An 18,103-nucleotide genomic window follows, 5' to 3' on the forward strand; every position below is an offset into this window, starting at 1 on the left:
GGGGCCCGTGCTAAGGTCTCTGCCAGGTGGCCGTGGTCAGGACCTGCCTGTGGGTGGATTTTTCTTTCAGGGGGAAAGAGGAAGCGACGTCCAGCTCCTTGGGGTTTCTCACCGGGGACTCCGGCTGCTGAAGATGGCAAAAGCAGCCAGTTTCAGCCCTGAATACCTGAAAATCCTTTGCAGCTACAGGTGAGGGGCTGGACCCAGAGGTGGGTTCAGGAGGAGCCAGCAGCAGGACTTAAATGTGCAGGGGGTGGTTCCTGCAGGGCAGGAGGGCAGGTCCGTTGCCTCGCTATCGGGCAGTTCTGGGTGCGCCATCTTGTGATGACAGGTTTCAGAGTAGCAGCCATGTTAGTCTGTATTCGCAAAAAGAAAAGGAGTACTTGTGGCTTAGAGTACTTAGAGACTTTCGTGCTCAAATAAATTGGTTAGTCTCTCAGGTGCCACAAGTCCTCCTCTTCATCTTGTGACGGTGACGTGCAGAATGTGCTCTGCTGCGTCAGTGTGTGGAGCTCTGCTCCTTGAGCAGGAGAAAGACGGGTGATGCAAGCAGAGGGTCTCTCTTGAGAAGGGGCGACAGCTTCCCTGCCTACACGCCGCCATTTGGAGAGTGTCGCTCAGCCCTTCTGGGGTGATTTTTGCGGGCTGGCCTCATCAATTTTTAAAGGCTGTTTAGTTTCCTTTCAGCCTCCCCTGCCTTGTGTTCCGTTTGCAAGGTGCGAGTGCCATTGCCGGGTCTGTTCTCCCCGGGGGCAGTTGCACAAGGGATTGTGATGCTAATGAAACACTGAACAGCCCTTCCTGCCCTTGGTCGCCCCGGTGATACCATGCGAGCGAGCGCTGGAGGCGTCCCGGTGCTGGTGGCTGGAGCATGTTCGGCCGTTTTCAGTTTTGCAGACGTGCTGTCGGTGGAGCTGAGGGGCAGCAGCAGCCTGGAGTTCTCCCTGAAGAACGAGCAGCTGATCCTGCACTCGGCGAAGGCTCGGCAGGTCAAGGCCATGGTGGAGCTTTTCCTCCAGGAGCTGAAGCAGGTGAGGGAGCGGCTGAGGCATATGGCCCTGGCAGGGCAAAGTGCCGTACGAGGACTCGTCAGTCAGAGGAACCAGAGAGACAGGCAGCAGCCCCCTCACTGTCCCTTCCCCCACAGGACTCCAACTACGTCATTGCTCTGCGCAGCTATGTCACAGATGACAAGAGCCTCTTGAGTTTCAAGAAGGGTGACCTCATCCAGTTACTGCCCATGCAGGGGCTAGAGCCAGGTGAGAGCATGGATCCAAGCTGGGCAGGACGGGAATCAACCCACAATTGCAGTGCCCAGGGGCCCACCATCCCAGACCTGGGTCCCAGACATTCCACCTGCCATGCAGGGGGCGTTCGGCTATGTAACACGGCATTGCCGGGAAACAGACCCAGGCAAGGGGAGGACTGTAATCCGGGCACTGGGACTGCCCCTGCCCAGCATCAGAACCAGCAGACCCCCACTTCCTCCTTCCAGCCCCTGCCAACGGGGTACCAGGGAGATCCTCTAGTGCCTTTCCCAGCATCATCTGCCACCATCTGGGGGGAGCTAAGGGATGGAGGCATGCAACGGCCTGGCACAGCATGAGAAGAGCAGTCTAGGAATTAGAGCAGGGGAGGAGAGCTCCCCTCTGTGCCCTCCTGCCCAGCTCTGCCACTGACTCACTGAGTGACTCTGGGCAAGATACATCCCTGCTCTGTGCCTGTTTCCCTGCCCGCATAGCAGGGATGTTACTCCGGGGAGCCGTGAGGCTCTCTGCCACCTGTAAAGCCCTCAGAGGTGCTTGCCAGAAGCACAACCCCCCCTTGCTCTTTACCTGATGCTGTCATGCTCCTTGATAGCGACCTGTCCCTCTCTTCACCCACATCTGGCAGACTGGCAGTTCGGCTCCATTGGTGGCCGCTCCGGCCTCTTTCCCTGCAGCATGGTGCAGCTGGCGGCAGCCCCTGATTACCTCAGCACCCACATGGACAGACAGGAGAGGCTCCAGAACAGCCTGAAAAGAGACCAGCTGGAGACGAGTGTTAGCAGGGAGGTGAGGCCTCCGGTGGGGCGCGGGGAGACATGGCTGGGCTCTGGAGTGGCTGTTGGAGGAGGGTCTCTGGAAAGGCAGAGGGAACTACCTGGCGGGAGGGTTCTGCCAGTGACTGATACCCAGAGGGAAGTAGGGGTGCACAGGTGAGAGGAAGAGTGGTCTAGTGGTTAGGGCACCAGCCTAGGACTTGGCACACCCCAGTTCAGTTCCCTACTCTGCCACAGACTGCCCATGTGACCTTGGTTGAGTCACTTAGTCTCCCTGTGCCTCAGGTCACCCTCCGAACCATGGGGGTAACAGCACTGTCCTGCCTCACAGGGGTGTTGAGGATAATCCATTAAAGGCTGTGAGGGGAACAGATGAGTACCTTAGCTAAATTCCTGGAGGGGAGAGGGGACGACCCACTTGGGGAAGGGAAGGGTTCTGCAGAGGAGAGACAGATGAGCCTCAAGCAGGAGACTGGTGGTGGAGAGGCCCTTCCTGAGCTAACATTGGGGGCGGGTCTGGTATCTGTCCCCTCAGGGCTCTGTCCCCGGCCTGGCATCGGAAATCACCAGCTCTGCCTTCTCCCCAGACGCCCATCACTACACCATGGTGGAGTTCGCCATGGCACACTTTCGGGAGGCCCAGTCCATGTGAGTAGCCTGGGCCCCTTCTGCCCGTGGACGTATGTGTGCGTATGTACACACAGGCAGCCCCCGCCTGTGCAGAGCGAGCCGTGGGCATTTCTTGTGCCAAACAAATGTCCCCTCTCTCTAGGCTGGGATGGAAGGGGATGAGTGCGGAGAGGAGGAGCCCAGCTACCCTGGTCGAGCACACCAAGGTGGGTGTATTTGGGGGTGGGAGAAAGGAAGGGTGAGTCTGCAGCTGGAACTTCAGCCCAGGGCCACTGGGGAGGGGGGCGGGGGGGTTGGAGTCGAGGGCTGATGGGCTGGAGTTCTTGGGCCTGCAGGGTGCATCGACCATGCTGGGATTTCCTGTGTTGCCTGCACTTCCCAGCGAGGCCAGCATCTCCCCTGTGCAGCTCCACCCCACTCTGTGCTGCCACTCACCTCCGCGGCTCCCATTCTGCAGGTCCCAATCCAGGAGTCCCTGCTTCAGTACTCCGACAGCGAGATGAACGAGCTGGCGACAAAGAGCTTTATGAGTAAGTCACTGCCCTGAGGCATAAAGGGGTGGGGCTGCAGGAGCCTGGAGTGGGGCTGATTTAGACAGTCCCAGTGGCCACACAAAGATGCCTGTTGATCAGAGGAGGGAAGAATAACCTGGTGGGAAGGGACAGCAGAGGCCCTAGGTCACTTTCACCTCTAACAGCTATGTGCTCCATAAAACACGTTTGCCTGGTGCTTAGTGTGCTCGTACTGGGGAGACGAGATTGTGTTCTAGCATTTGGATCCACACCCCTCCCGCTAGACACACCAGGAACCACACACCAGGGCTTCATCAGCCCCACCTTCCACCCATCCAGTCCCAGTCTAATGCTGGCTCCTGCCTTGCAGCTTTGATGAGATTCATGGGAGACCAGCCCACCCTCAAGAACCAGGCCGAGATCAATTACGTCTATGAGATTCTTCAGGTTTGTGGTCCTCCCGACGGTAACGTGCTGGGGTGCTGAAGGGAGTGTGAAGCCAGGAGATGAGCTCTCCAGGAAACAAGGGTGTGTGTGGGCAGAGGTCCGGGAACTGGCCTCCTCAGGGGGAGAGGTGGAATCTGAATAGGGGCTGGTGAGAAGGAGATCCCATGATTTCACCTCGTTGGGCATCTCTCCATAAAGATGATTTTGGAGCAGTCTATTCCCTGCTGGGCCAGATGGTTGCCAGTCCCAGGAAGGCTCAGAGGCCAGTGAATGGAAACACCTGAGTGGATTTTGGTGAGGCCCTGAGGGTCCCCTGTGTGTGCTTGGGAGATGTCACAGGGGCTGGCTCGGCGCTCTGGCCCCTCTAATGCTGGTCTCCCATGTGCAGCTCTGCAAGGAGAAGGAGAATCTGCGTGATGAGGTTTACTGCCAGGTCATCAAGCAGATCACGGAGAATCCCAAGCCGTGAGTACGGAGGGCTTGTCCATGGCAAGAGATGGGCGTGTGCCCAGAGGGGGCTACCTGGCTGGAGGGAGGGACTGGGAGAACACAGGGAGGGCAACCTCCTGGCTGCATGGTTATAATGGGAGTGGGGAGCTGGCCCTGTGGCCATAGAGAGTGAGGGTGGTAAGTGTGGGAAAACCCACACTGGCAGGAGGGTTGAGTGAGTGTGTGTGTACGTGAGAGAGAGAGATGGGGGGAATGTTAAGAACATAAGAATGGCCATACTGGGTCAGACCAATAGTCCATCTGTCCTGTCTTCTGACCGTGGCCAGTGCCAGGTGCTTCAGAGGGAATGAACTGAATAGGTAAACAGCAAGTGATCCATCCCCTGTCGCCCATTCCCAGCTGCTGGCAAACAGAGGCTAGGAACACTTCAGAGCATGGTTTTGCATCCCTGCCTATCCTGGCTAATAGCCATTGATGGACCTATTCTCCATGAACTTATCTAGTCCTTTTTTGAACCCTGTTATAGTCTTGGTCTTCACAACATCTGCTGGCAAAGAGTTTCACAGGTTGACTGTGCGTTGTGTGAAGAAATACTTCCTGTTGTTTGTTTTAAACCTGCTGCCTATTAATTTTGTTTGATGACCCCTAGTTCTTGTGTTGTGAGGAGTAAATACAGTAACGCTTCCTTATTTACTTTCTCTACACCCATCATGATTTTATAAACCTCTATTATATATCCTCCCTTAGTAATCTCTTTTCCAAGCTGAAAAGTCCCAGTCTTATTAATCTCCCCTCATCTGGAAGCTGTTCCGTACCCCTAATCATTTTTTGTTGCCCTTTTCTGAACCTTTTCCAATTCCAATATATCTTTTTTTGAGATGGGGCGACCACATCTGCACACAGTATTCCAGATGTGGGTGTACCATGGATTTATATAGAGGCAATATGATATTTTCTGTCTTATTATCTATCCCTTTCTTAATGATTCCCAACAATCTGTTCGCTTTTTTGACTGTCACTGCACATTGAGTGAATGATTTCAGAGAACTATCCACAATGACTCCAAGATCTCTTTCTTGTGTGGTAACAGCTAATTTAGACACCATCATTTTATATGTATAGTTGGGATTATGTTTTCCAACGTGCATTACTCTGCACTGATCAACATTGAATTTCATCTGCCATTTTGTTGCCCAGTCACTTTAATGATGATTAAGGAGCAGGGGCAGAGAGTCACACTTCAACTATTTCATCAGCGCATGCAATGCAGAAACATTGGGCCTGAGATTCTCCTCTCTTACGCTGGTGTAAACCAGGAGTAAATCTCCTGCAGTCCGTGAAGTTACCCTGGTGGGCCCCACTACAAAGCAGTAGTTGCCTGGCGTTCACCTCCTGGCATGTACATTACCATAAGCCATGCAGTTTATCAGGACACCTTGTGGATACCTGTAAGCATGTCCAGCTCTCTGTGTGTGCACCCCATCTGTCCATCACTCCAGGGCTATGGCTCTGAAGAAGTTAAACTGTAACTATGGGGCTGGGGTTAGTCACTCAGTGGAACAATGCTCTTGTGTGTCTCAGCTGCAGAGGTGTATTTGCACTGGCAGACGTTTTGCTCTGGTGATTTGATAAGTCCCGGTTGCCTCTTTATTGAGCTCCCTGATAAGCTGCTGATGGCTCTACGGATGCCCCTGCATTCCTGTGGCTGCTGCAGCAGTTCCAGTTATTGGTGTGCGTTCTTGTGCCTTATTGCTGCTCTTCCTGGGGATAGACGCCTTTGGCTCCCCTCCAGGGACCACTGATCCAAGGCTGAATGGCAGCTATCACATCCGTCCCTGTCCTCCTGCAGCGCCGTGTGATAGGTCAATCGCCAGGACTGGGAGCTCCCTGGGGCAGAGCCTGAATCTTGGTTCCAAGGCTGGTCTACATGCAGGCTTTGTACTGGGGGAACTGCCAGGTGTGGGGAGAATTTCTACTGAAATAGTTATACTGGTACAAACCCTACTGCAGATGCAGGTATAAAGGGGGCTAGACCACAGCAGCCAATTCCTGATCAGGAAAGGGATTACTTCTCCTTCACACAGCTATGACTGTGTCCACTCTAAGGGGGGTACCAGTGTAACTACACTGGTATCCTTGGAGCAGTACAGCTTGTGTGTGTAGACAAGGCCTGTGCGTGCACGTACAGCTCAACAGGGTGCCGATACCTGAGGGGGGTCCCGGTGTGACTGCTGCAGGTCCCTGACGTGGATCCAGTTCACCTGGCAGCCGCTGAGCTTCCTTGTTCTGGCTGAAATGATGGAGAAAACCGTCTCATGCTCATTGGTTTCTGTTCTGTTCGGGTTCTTGTACCTTCCCCGGCACTGCGGTAGCAGAGCCCCGTCCAGCCATGTGTTAACCAATGTGACTGACCTCCATCCCGGGTGGTTTGCTCTCTGTCCCCGGGGGGAGGATTGTGTGTGCAGTGGAGGGTTTTGTTTTCACTGTGGGTTTTTTCTCCCTCCATCAATCCCTTCCCCTCCTCCTTCTCCAGCCAGGCATCCACATTGTTAGACATCCCTGTGTTATCTGAGCAGTGGAGTGGTTTTCCACCAAAGCCCCTTCCTGAAGGGGACACCATTTTTTCTCTCTCTCTCTCTCCCCTCCTCCGTCTCCCGCCAGATACTGAAATTCACTTAAAACTCGTGAGAATGTAAAGAATAATCCCTGGCAGGTTCCCTCTATCAGCCTCCCAGTGCTGGAACCTTTAAGGGTCAGTTTTCAAGCTTTTTCTCTGCAGCCAGACGGGCTAGACACACCATTGTATTGTAAATGAAAGCTCAGCTCCTCTCCGGATCTTATGGCTCCAGGAACTTGAGCTTTAAGAAAACCCCCAAATATTACAGGACTCATGATAAAATTGTGAGTTGGTGACATTGGTTGTAGTTCTTTTCAACACCCTCTCTCCACCCAAGGGTGTCCCTCCCCTCTCTGTGTGAGAGTTTCTCCACCTGCCTCCCTCACTACCATACCTGGTGATCCAGTGTCCTTTGTTTCTCTGTGCCCTGCAGGGAAAGCTGTATCCGTGGCTGGCAGCTCCTGAGCCTGCTCACCGGCTTCTTCCTTCCCTCTAACACCTTGATGCCATACGCCACCAAATTCCTGCAGCAAGCCAGCGCCGATCCAGCCAGCACCCACCAAGGTACCAGCTGCTTCCCAGCCCCTGCTCTTTGCACTGGCTCTGGGGTGGGGTGGGGTGGGGTGGGTTGGTCAGAGTAGATCTCCCTCTCCCCAAGAAAGCAGCTGTCCTGGGAGTGTCAGGGAGTTGATGGAGTGCTTGGGTTACTGGAGGGCAGTGTTTGAAAAGTATCCCTTAGCACAAAGTAGGCGGCTGCTGGGGGCTCTGCTTGGATAGATGGGTCTGGACAGATCACTAATTGTCAGGGGCCCAATCCAGTTCCCTTTCAAGTCAGTGTGGCCTGTGATCTAGTTAGAATTGTACCCATCGGCCGGCTGGGTGGAGGGATCTGAGGAGCTTGGGATGACAATCTCATAAGAACACAGGGAACAGAGGAAGCTGCCAGTCCTCCTCCCTCCCCTGCAACCTCCTGTGCCCCAATTGTCGCCTGCTAACCCCAGCACAGCCCAGGGCAGCTCGCTCTATCTCTGATACATGATCATTCACTGGCAGAGAGGCCTGTGCTGCCCTGGGTGGATTTCTGTTGGGAAGGGCTTAGGTGTCTCTTCTACTAGAGCAGAGGTGTTGACCTGGGTCTGGTGCCTACAGGCTGACCCGGCCCAGGGAGATTAGCTGCTTAGCCCTTCCTCTTCCTTGGCTTGTAGCATCTCTCCCTTTCCCACAGATCTAGCCAGGACCTGCTATGGCAACCTGCGGCAGATGATCATGTACGGCAGCCGCCGGCACCTGCCCTTCCGCGTAGAGATGGAAGCACTTCTGGTACCTGGCAGGGGAAGGAGTGGGGTGGTCTGGGGCATGCAGGGTGGGGGTGGCATGGGGAGGAGGGAGCTGTGTAGGGTGGAGGAGGTGGGTCGTGAGTGGAGGGTGCTGGGTGTGGGAGGTGTTTGGGGTGGAGATGGTGGAGGGTGGAGTGGGCGCTGTGGGGGTTGTATCTGACGCTGTGCTTTCCCTGGGCAGAAGGGGCGTGGCTCCCGCCGGATGGTGATCTCCCTGTCAGGGGCCCTGGAATACACCACCGGAATCAGGATGTTCACTGTGAGTTCCCTGCCCCCAACGACCCCGTTTGGTCCAGGCTCTAGGGCGCCGGGGAGACGGGCAGCATTACCCATCCATGTGGGTGAGCCCCTGCCTGCTGCTCCCGGGAAGAGCCGAGCCAGGAGATGATTCCAGGCCTGGGACTTGGTTGGCTCCTCACTGTGTCGACTGGCACCAGGCTTGATCCCAGCTCCCTCCTGGGATGTGAGATCAGCTCAGCACAGCTCACATGTGTCTGCCCCATGCCAGGAGCACCCCCGGGACTGTGTGTCCACCCAGTGCTGGGAGTGCCGGGCGGCCCCCTTGAGGCAGTATGTTTGCCCCATGCTGGGTGGCCCCCTAGGGGCCGTGCGTCCGCCCGTGCCAGGAGTGCTGGATGGCCCCCGGGACTGTACATCTGCCCTGTGCTGGGAGACCCCCGGGGCCATGTGTCTGCATAAAACTCATTAGCAGGGAGCTGTCTGAGCCATTACCTTCCCCTCCAGAACTGGGAGGACAGGAGAACCCCATTCTCATTGAGCTGGGCTTCTAAGTTACCTGGCTGCTCCCAGAGCCTTGCCCAGGGCAAAGGTACTCCAAGCTTTCTTGGCTCATTGGAATTGAGTCGGAATCATCCCCTGTGAATCAGCGTCAGGGCTTTTTGAGGGTTGATTCACTGAACAAACAAATATTCCCAGCTGCTGCCCCTTTCGAGTAGGGATAGAGAAACCACCAGCCCCAGAGGCCAGCTGGCATGTCTGCGCCCAGACCCCGTCGTTGGGTTCTGCTCTGTCGCTCTCCACTCCCCGACCCGCCTGCTCCGTAGCAGGAAGTGAGCCCAGCAGCATCTGCTTGCCCTTTGGAAGGGGTGTTTGCCCAGTCCTGAGGGTAAAAACCTCCCGTCTCTCTCCCTGGCTGCAGGTGGCTGGGGAAGTGGTGCGGGAGATCTGCGAGCAGATGGGGATCAGCGAGCAGGAGGAGATCCAGGAGTTCACTCTCTTTGCCAGCAAGAACGGTGGCAAGTAGAAGGGCGGGGTTTGCGTTGTCCTGGGGTAGAGTCAGATTCCTGATGGGATCCCTGATCAGTTACCTGACTGGGGGGGGCTTTGGCTCGGCTGGGAGCCTCTCTGACCCCTCTCCCTCCTGCAGGGCTCCAGACCCACAGGCTGCTGAAATCAACTGCCCGCCCTAGAGGCAGCTCTGAGGTGCACTGTGAGGAGGGGGCATGGCCTGGCTTCGTCCCCCTCCCCTTTGTGGGTGCTTCCCCCTGGGGCTGCTAGCAGGGAGCAGACCCAGAGCAGCGTCGGATAGCGCAGGGCTGGAACTGTGCCTGGCTCGTCAGCTCCTCCTCCCCACGTGCTGGCCCTGTCGTGATGCCGCTGCGCCCCAGACTGCAGCATCAGCGACGCTGCGATGGGAACAAGCAGCGGCTGAACGTCCCTCCTGGCCTGTTGGCGTTTGCTGCGGGCGGCTGCTTTCTAAACGCAGCGTCTCCGGCACAAAGTATCATGGCTGCCGCTTCCCCCACGAGGGCTGGGGAGGTGCCCTTAACTGATGGTGCCTCCCTGCTTGGGGTTCCCTGGTTTGACACCTACCCCCAAGGGCTGGGGGACCCTTGTCTGGTGGTCCGTGTTGCTTGCTCCTAAAGCTGGTCCTCCCCTTGAATGACTGGTGGCTAGTGCTGTGTGATGCTGGGGGACTGTGTGGGGGTGAAGAGGCCGCCTGGTGGGTTGCAGGTGGCTGGGGTCACTTCCCACCCCCCCAGAGTTGCTCTGAGGAGGCGGTGACGAGGCTGTGCGTGTACAGGGAAGGTGGTGAGGCCGGTGCGCCAGGACGAATACATCCATGACTACCTGCTGGAGGACAGCTCGATGATCCTGGATTTACGCCGGCTCTCCTGGAAGACACCCCTGCACTTCGAGAATGAGTTGTATATCAGCATTCACTACAGTCAGGTAACCTGCGGAGTCAGCACCATCCGCATGAGCTCCCTGAGGCCCACCAGCCACGGAACAGAGTCCAGAGGCACGGTGCCTACTGCTAAGGGGCTTCTCCAAAGAGAAAACCACACACTGCTTGTGGGCTCTTGGGAACTCCTCCGAGGGTCTCACACAGGTACCATTCATGCAGCCCAGTATCCCACTTCCAGGAGTGGCCAATAGCTAATGCTTGATCCAAGGACAGAAGCCCCTGTGTCCTCCCGGGCAGTAAAGCAGGGGGCAGGCAGCCAGCTTCTGGACTGAAGCAAGAGATCTGGGTTGGTTTTTGTTCCAGTTTGTGTAGCTGCTAATGTTCCTAATGTTCCCATCACTGTCTGATCCTCCTTGGTGCCTGACCCCTCTCCCCCCTGGGGAAGAGCCCAGTACTCACCCCAGCCCTGTGCGTGGGGCAGCCACCCTTACAGGCTGCTGTTTGCAGCTGTATTGGCTAAATCTAGTGTTTTGGTATCAATGAGCAGACCTCTCCAGCTTCCTCCTCATTCCCTTCCCCTGCTTGGAGAAAGCTGCTCTAGAGATCCCCGTCCCATTGTGGAGGCTCACGTGCAGCGCCATGGGGTCTGTGAAGCAGTGTGCAAATAAGAGGCTAAAGAGTGCAGTGCAGGTAGCTAGGTGTGAATGATAGGGAGCCCAAGGATCGATTGTGGGGTCTGTATGGTACAGTGAGCTGCTGGTGCCTTTTGGCCAAGTACCTATGAGAACCAAGAGGGGCCCTCATCCTGCTGTCCTGGGCCCAGGCTGGAGCTTGTGGCCTGACATCCAATTAGAGCTGGGGTGTGAGGACAAGCAGAGCTCTTTGCTTTGGGTTCCTGCCATCCCTGGCTATTTGCATCTGCCAGAATGGGGCTGGGAGCTAGGTGTCTGCTCTAATGCACTCTCAATAAGAACTCCCTGCAGTGCAGATTCCAGGCCTCTGCCACGGGAGGCCATCCAGGCCAGTTCTTAGCAGCTGGCAAACTTCCCCAGAGCCCCTGTGCTGTGGTTTCTCTCAGGTGCGGCACGATTACCTGAAAGGGAAGCTGTTGCTGAACTACAACAGTGAACTGGAGAACCAGGTGGGCACCATGGCCCTTTTCCAGCACTGGGCCAGAGGACTGGGCTCCCCACCATCCAAGTAAGTCTGTCTCTGTAGGGTTTCCAGGGGTAGCCAGAATGGACCAGAGTAGTGCTCTGGGTAGTCCAAAGTCCTGTCTTGATGCTTCAAACCAAGATGCAAGAAACCCTGCAGTGGATAATTATGAATAACCTGCCTGTAGGGGAAGTTCCTTCCTGACCCTAGGCACTTGATGGCTGGCTCACGCCTGGAAGCATGAGGGTTTATATCCCTCTTACACTTTTAACTGACCTGTGAATATTCTCAGTAGCCACGTAACACCTTTTAAAAAAAATTCTACTAAGCTCTTACCATCATTGGTACTTTGTGGCAGAAAGGTTACGACGACTTGAGTACAAAGAGTTTCCTCTGATCTGGTTTAAACTCACTGCCTTTCAATTGTATTGAATGTTCTCTCTCATTAGGGCAACATTTTCACTAACATTAGGCACCTAAAATACATATTTAGGCATCTAAATAAATGTGGATGAAGGTTGCCTAAAGGAGGATGCAGGGACAAAGGGCACAGAGACAAAGATTCCTTCCGCCAGCTGTGAGCTTCATTTGCAGGCTCCCTTACAGTGTCCTTGGACCCTGAATAGAATGGGGTGATGTTTGCAGAGGTGGAAGCATCTTTGAAATTCCCATAAGCCAGCGCTGGTGGAGATGAACCATCCTGGCTTTGGGGTGCTAGGTGGTCAGGCACGTCTGCTTGAGGGGGAAGCCGTAAAGGCACTCCAGTGAGCCAGGATGGGGGTGAGGTGTAAAGTGCTATTTGGTTTAGGGGGACTGGTGGCTCCTGAGCCCCCACTGGCTAGCTATACCAATATGCAATACCATGTAGTTCTATTGCAGTGTGGCAACCTTCATTCAAATAGTGCTTGTTGCCTTTGGGAAGTAAATTATTTCACAGGGTGCTGGCTTGTCCTTTGCTGGTGGGTACGTTTCTTTCCTGCTGAAGTTTGATGTCCCCATTGTTTCATCTGTGTCTAACTCAAGCATAACTTAGTCCACCTTCCCCCATGGCTGCTCTTAGAAACTGATCTCATGCCCTCTTGATGCCCTCAACTAATCCTGCGTGGTTCTTCTCTACTAACCCCACATGGAAGTGAGTCAGGGCATGTCTAAGTGAACACTTACTGCCCAGCAAGTCGGGGAGCAAATTTACAGCACTGCAGCCGGCCACACACTAACGGTACATGTGGAACCTGCTGATGCGCACTCCCTGTTTCCTACTGCATGCTGCCGCACAGCAGGGTCCCCAGGGACAACTCGGATGCAGTCAGCTGGTGCGCCATAGATCTGCACCCCAGCTTGCCATGCGGTAACTGTTTGTGCAGACATGTCCTTATGTGCTCTGCTTGTCTGATTAGTCAGGAGTTGATGGACTATGCCCCGAAGCCCGTGCTCCAGCTCATCAACCCACAGGTTCTCCAAAGCCAAGTCAACTGGCTGCTGGAAACCATGAACCCACTCGGAGAGCAGGAGGCAAAAATCCAGTTCATAGGTGAGGCGACTGTGGACAGGGGCCCCTGGGAGAGGAAAGGGAAGAGTCCCGGCACTGCTTGCTGCTTGGGCTTAGTGGATGCCACCTTTGTGCTGGCTTCCTGTTTGCCGCTAGGTGCTATTTGCAAAGTTGGCAATGATCCTTAAAGCCTTGACGAGCCCAGGACCAGGACCCCCCATTCAGCCTGGGGCCAGGGCATTCATCATAGAGGGTCCCCACTTCTGGTCTTGGCTCTCTTTGGAGGCCTGCTAGGGCCCCATGCAAAACCCTTAAGAGCTTTTCAAAGGGTTCTGGTTTTGTGTGTATTTACTGTTCTTCAAAGGACAGGGCATGAATAAAGCCAGCATGGGCTGCAGTGAGGGGATGGGGAATTGCCATTATCACTGTTTGATTTGCAAACAAGTGCTTGGGTGGATGAGCGTTTAGCACTGTCTCACGTATCATTCTGCGGATTTTGGACATAGGCATTAGTACAGTCTCCCTTCCCGCAGAGCATGTGATCCAGCTGCCCCTCTTCGGCTACAACTTGTACCCCATGGAGCGCTGCAGCGAGCCCAGGATTCCTCTACCCTGCATCCTGGCAGTGAATAGGGACCAGATTGTTGTCGTGGCCAGCAGGTCCCAGGTATGCTGCCCAGAGCGCCGCGGTCAGTAACTCACTACTTCAGCCTACTTGTGCATTGGCTTTGTGCAAACTTTCTCTACTGGCTCTTGGACAAGTCAGAGTTCATGGCAGGGAACAAAACTAGTGGACTTTGTCCACTCCCTGCCACCCCCCCAGTGAGCGTGGAGGTAAGCTGGCACCAGGACCGACCCATTACCCTGGTTCGGTGTTTTTTCCATGACGTGTCTTATAGCCCTGCAGTGGCTTTGAAGAGGCTCGAGGGCTGAGCTCTGCTTCCTTAACGTTCTGTATTTACGGGACTGTGGTGAAAGCCTGCTCCCGGGGTGGTGTGTTGAGGGCACTCGGCTCCTTCCAGCACTCCCTCCTGAGCCCCCATGTCCTGCGCTGCAGCAGCCCCTCTGATGGTGGGTTCTCTCCCTGGGCACAGGAGCGCTTCTGCCACATCCCGCTGAAGGAGGTGCAGAGGATGCGAACCCTGCGGCCTTTGGACGACTCCGGGGTGCCGGGCCTGGAAGTGAACTATGGCTCTGTGGATAATCCTCAGACCATGTGGTTTGAACTGCAACAGGTAAAGAGAGCCCTGAGCAGTGCCTGCTACTGGCCATGTCAATGACCATAGTTATTGGAACGATATTTAACCCTGTCTCAGTTGGTTTCTCCCGCCCACTGGTGCCCACGCTTTGTCCAGCTGAGACTGACGGCACTAGAGCCTTCCCCTAACTCAGAGATATAGGGCCTCTGCGGACTACAGTTCCCAGCATCCACTGCTCCCTCTTGAGCCAAACGGCATGGTTGGTTTTGTGCTGGGAACTGTACTCACCCAAGGGCATCCCTGTGTAGTAGAGACTGGCTGGCTAGAGCCACTCCGTGGCCCATCCAGGGTCATGTCCCATCCAAAGTGGCCTGTTTCATTTAAAGATGAAATGTCTTTCCTCAACCTTTACCCTGGTTGTGATCCTCAGAGGTTTCCAGGACACAGCATTACCTTCCCTATCACTATCTTCAGCGCTCTCACATTTGATAGGAGAGCTCGCAGGCTTTTTGCTGGGCAAGACCAGCAGTCAGGCAGGCTCCTGCAGAGGGTGCAGCATGTGACACTGGGCCCTGGTTGGGGGAGGAAATGGCAGCTCCTAAAGCCTTGAACAGGAAAACTGCCTCCAAGTTAGTGATGGTTTTTCCTTGCGTAAGGAACAGGTTCAGGCCTGGAGCTGGCTCTCTGCCTAATGGATTGTATGAAATAAAAAGGAGAAGTTAGTTTAGTGTAGGGGTTATAATTCCAGCAGCAGGCTCTGGGGCGGCTAACCCGCTACGGGCTCATCTGCACAGGTATGCTAGGGTATGCCTATGCCAGAGCTGGTCCCACCCTAGCATGCTACAGACAGACATGGAGCTGAGGCGGTGCCAGGAGCTAACCGCCCTGAGTACATCCCTCGGGTTTCAGGCAGGAATCAACTGGGGGCAGCTACCCTTCTATTTTTAGCACCTCCCGTGCTCAGGGTTAGCGAGGGTTTGTCTGCCTGAGCTGCCACTTACACCCTACAGAGTACAGAGGAAGCGAGGGGATGAATTTGAAGTGCCCCAGCGACTCTGCACCGTCTCCCTGTGTGGATACTCGTAGTCCACAGTACGAGCTTAGCACGCTGAAGTGTATCCACGCAGGGGGAGAGTGCAGAGTCACTGGAGTGCCCCAGCTACTCAGGGCTCCCCCCAAGACAAGCCTGAAGTTTCACTTTTTGGAAGGCTAGAATTAGGACCCCTCATTCAGCTACCAACCTTGTAGTGATTCAGTGAATGTCCCCGTTCTTGCAGCAGCACAGAACAGCCATTCCCTGCCTCCCCCTGTTATAGTGGAATAAACAAATCCCTTAAGATTTATAGCCAGCGACCAGGGTCTAAGCGTTTCTCTTGTCATCTGGGTTACATGTTGGTTCTGAAGTACTGGGCAAGATCTGTAAAAGAGAGATCACAGGTGGCAATATGATTTTACCTAAGGGAAGTGGCATTGCAGGGGGCCTCTGGAAAGGGTTAAAATGGTTCCACACACCCCCTGCAAAACAGCAGCAGTTGCTTTGCCAAGAGAAGGCCTGGGGTTTAAGTCCAGCCCTGCTGGTTTAGCAGAGGTAGGTGGCTGGATGTAGCCTCTGTTGGTGTCAAATTTCCACCTTAGCAGAGGTGAGGAAGTGAAGGGGACGGGATGGGGCGGGGTTGTGGTGTTCAGGGTAAACAGGGAATTACTTCTACTGGGCTGTAATCTTGACAGGCCAAGGAACTGTACCATACGATCACAGTCATCATGCAGGAGGGAGAATCTCAGCCCTAGAGACCCAGGCTGGAAGACAGCTAAGCAGAACAAGGCTCTCCTCAGCTTGGACAGCTTATCAAGCACCCCTCACTCTGGCCTGTGGCAGGGCAAGCCCCATCCACCATCCTATTCTCCAGCCACCTTGTTCTACAGCACACTCCCCTCTCCTGCTTTCCAAGGCTGCCACTGCCTTGACAGGCTGTCGTCCAAGCTGTTTGGTCACCTTACTTCTGCACCACCACGCGCCAGAACCTGAACCTCCACCGTAGTGCTGCTCCTCATCCCTTTCTGCCCCAGGCTTGGTTCGCACGTCACACCCATTCACAGCGTCCTTTGGAGCTGCACGGTCTCCCCAGCCAGAGCAGAGCACACAATGGAACAAGGCCCTGATCTTTCACAAACTGCGACAAGCAGGTGGGGAGGGGCAGCCCAGGGACACAAGATACTGCAGTCCTTTTTTGCACGAACAATAAACTCACACATGGCGGCAGCAGCAGGGGAGTCTGGTACTTACTTGCCAGAGATTTTCCATCACCAAGGAAAAGAAAGGGCTGTGATACGACTCCATTTGCTGGCATTAAATTCCTGAGAGCACCTCTTATCTTAATGTCAAAGAACTGCCACCAGTATCACAGAGCAGGTCAGTGAGTGTTAATGTGCAATTACCATGTGTGCCAATGGTAAGAACGTTGACTGCTACTCAATTTCTTACTGACAGTCTGTTTCTTTTTCCTTCTAATCTAAAGACCTCTGTCTGACCATACCGCTGTATATTTAAATGATGACTACTTGCCCAGTGAACTAAGATACAAATTGCCCTCCCTAACAGAGGGGGGAAAAAAATCAGAATGTAAAAATAAATCCTTAATTTATTTTATTACTATACATCTCCAGCTGGGGGAGAGGTGTTTACACTTCTGTGGGGGGGGGGGGGGGGAAATCAATGAAATATTTAATAACCAATACATTATTAAAGTCTCGCTTCCTTCTAGTTTTTGGAGCTATGAAAATAAAACCGTTGGCTTCCATGTGCACTAGGCAAAGAGGCTGTTCTGTTAGTGGGGGCTCAGGGGCACTTTTGGGGGGGTTTGAAAAGCATGAGCAGGTTGGGAATGAACACGGCCCCTTGGGCTGGCTGTTGAAAGCCAGCCTCGATGCTTGATGTGTGAACATTGGCTCCCCACTAGGAATTCACTGGGGATAATGTGATGTGAATTGGGGAAGGCAGCAGTTCCTGGGAGCCAAGTGTCCACACTGTAACTAACTCCAATGACTACATGGGCACAGAGGCTAAAAGGCCTTCCTTGCTAGTGCTGATGGCTCCCACTTCGAGCCATGAACGAATCTTGCACTCTAGCTGCCCATGCTCCAGCTGTTTGCCAGGGGCATGACAACCTCTTGCAGGGTGGGAAGGAAGGAAGGGTTAGGAAAGAGAGCCTCATCTGGAGAGTGCTATAGTGCAGGGTCGTTCTGTCCCCAGCAGCCCATGTGCTAAGAGGATCCACCGCTCTGTCAGAGGGCTTAAATGGCTTTCTGCTTCATTATGTAACAGAGCTGGGACTAGAAGCCAGGAGTTCTGTTGGCTGGCCCTCTCCCTAAGCAACGTATAACATTAACTATTAAATATAGCACAGTATAAAGTATAACATTAACCATTAACTGAAACAAAAACAAAACCATCCTCAGGACAATTCAACCTTCACCTTTGAATTGGCCCCAGCTGCTTTAGATTTGTTGCCTGTACATTCTCTGTCACCCACACAGGCACGAGACAGCCCCACCCTCCCTTCTCCCAGGGCACTGTGAGGAAGAGAAACACTGCAATTGACAGCAGAGGGTCTAACGCCCTTTGCCAGTTCTCTTGTTAGAAACCTATTAATCCCCCTCACGCAGCCCAGGGGGTGCCCTATGTGTTTCCTGGCTGGACCCACTAGTCAGCATGGAAGGAGGCAGATTCTCCTACCCCTTTCAGCTCTCATGGGAGGTACAGAACACGGAACAAAAGCAAACCACCAGGATCCCATGGACTGACAAGCTACGGACCAAGTACCTCTGAGCGCTAAAGGTAGGTAGACAACACAACAACCCCAGTGCTGGGAAGTCTTGGCTAAGCACAGGAAGGCAATCCTCTACTCCCAGAAAGAGTTCCAGGGGATTTTTAATGGCAATGTAAAGCAGAGGCCAGATGATTTTATGGCCGCTTCTGAAAGAGGCTAGTGCACAATAATAACAGCATGTAAAGTACTTACCTTACTGCAGCACAAAAGGCTGCCATGCGACCACGCAGTTCTGGAGCATCGGGGTGTT

The 18,103-nt window shown here is 54.3% G+C and overlaps 1 protein-coding gene across 1 annotated transcript in view; it reads left to right on the top strand.

The window, feature by feature from the left end:
- MYO15B (myosin XVB) overlaps positions 1-16,969 on the top strand; it is an 80,247-nt gene extending 63,278 nt beyond the window's left edge. The window contains exons 47-65 of the mRNA XM_073310453.1: positions 71-189; positions 890-1,031; positions 1,148-1,259; positions 1,894-2,054; positions 2,577-2,689; positions 2,814-2,877; positions 3,129-3,201; positions 3,554-3,630; positions 4,019-4,095; positions 7,131-7,261; positions 7,923-8,017; positions 8,216-8,293; positions 9,194-9,290; positions 10,079-10,227; positions 11,262-11,383; positions 12,736-12,869; positions 13,361-13,494; positions 13,922-14,062; positions 15,755-16,969. Coding sequence (XP_073166554.1) covers positions 71-189; positions 890-1,031; positions 1,148-1,259; positions 1,894-2,054; positions 2,577-2,689; positions 2,814-2,877; positions 3,129-3,201; positions 3,554-3,630; positions 4,019-4,095; positions 7,131-7,261; positions 7,923-8,017; positions 8,216-8,293; positions 9,194-9,290; positions 10,079-10,227; positions 11,262-11,383; positions 12,736-12,869; positions 13,361-13,494; positions 13,922-14,062; positions 15,755-15,814 — 2,079 coding nt within the window. The 3' untranslated portion in view covers positions 15,815-16,969. The remainder of the gene's footprint in view (positions 1-70; positions 190-889; positions 1,032-1,147; positions 1,260-1,893; positions 2,055-2,576; positions 2,690-2,813; positions 2,878-3,128; positions 3,202-3,553; positions 3,631-4,018; positions 4,096-7,130; positions 7,262-7,922; positions 8,018-8,215; positions 8,294-9,193; positions 9,291-10,078; positions 10,228-11,261; positions 11,384-12,735; positions 12,870-13,360; positions 13,495-13,921; positions 14,063-15,754) is intronic.
- Positions 16,970-18,103: the final 1,134 nt, after the last annotated feature.

Source organism: Lepidochelys kempii, chromosome 14, assembly GCF_965140265.1.
Source record: "Lepidochelys kempii isolate rLepKem1 chromosome 14, rLepKem1.hap2, whole genome shotgun sequence".
In the NCBI taxonomy this organism is placed as follows: Eukaryota; Metazoa; Chordata; order Testudines; family Cheloniidae; genus Lepidochelys; species Lepidochelys kempii.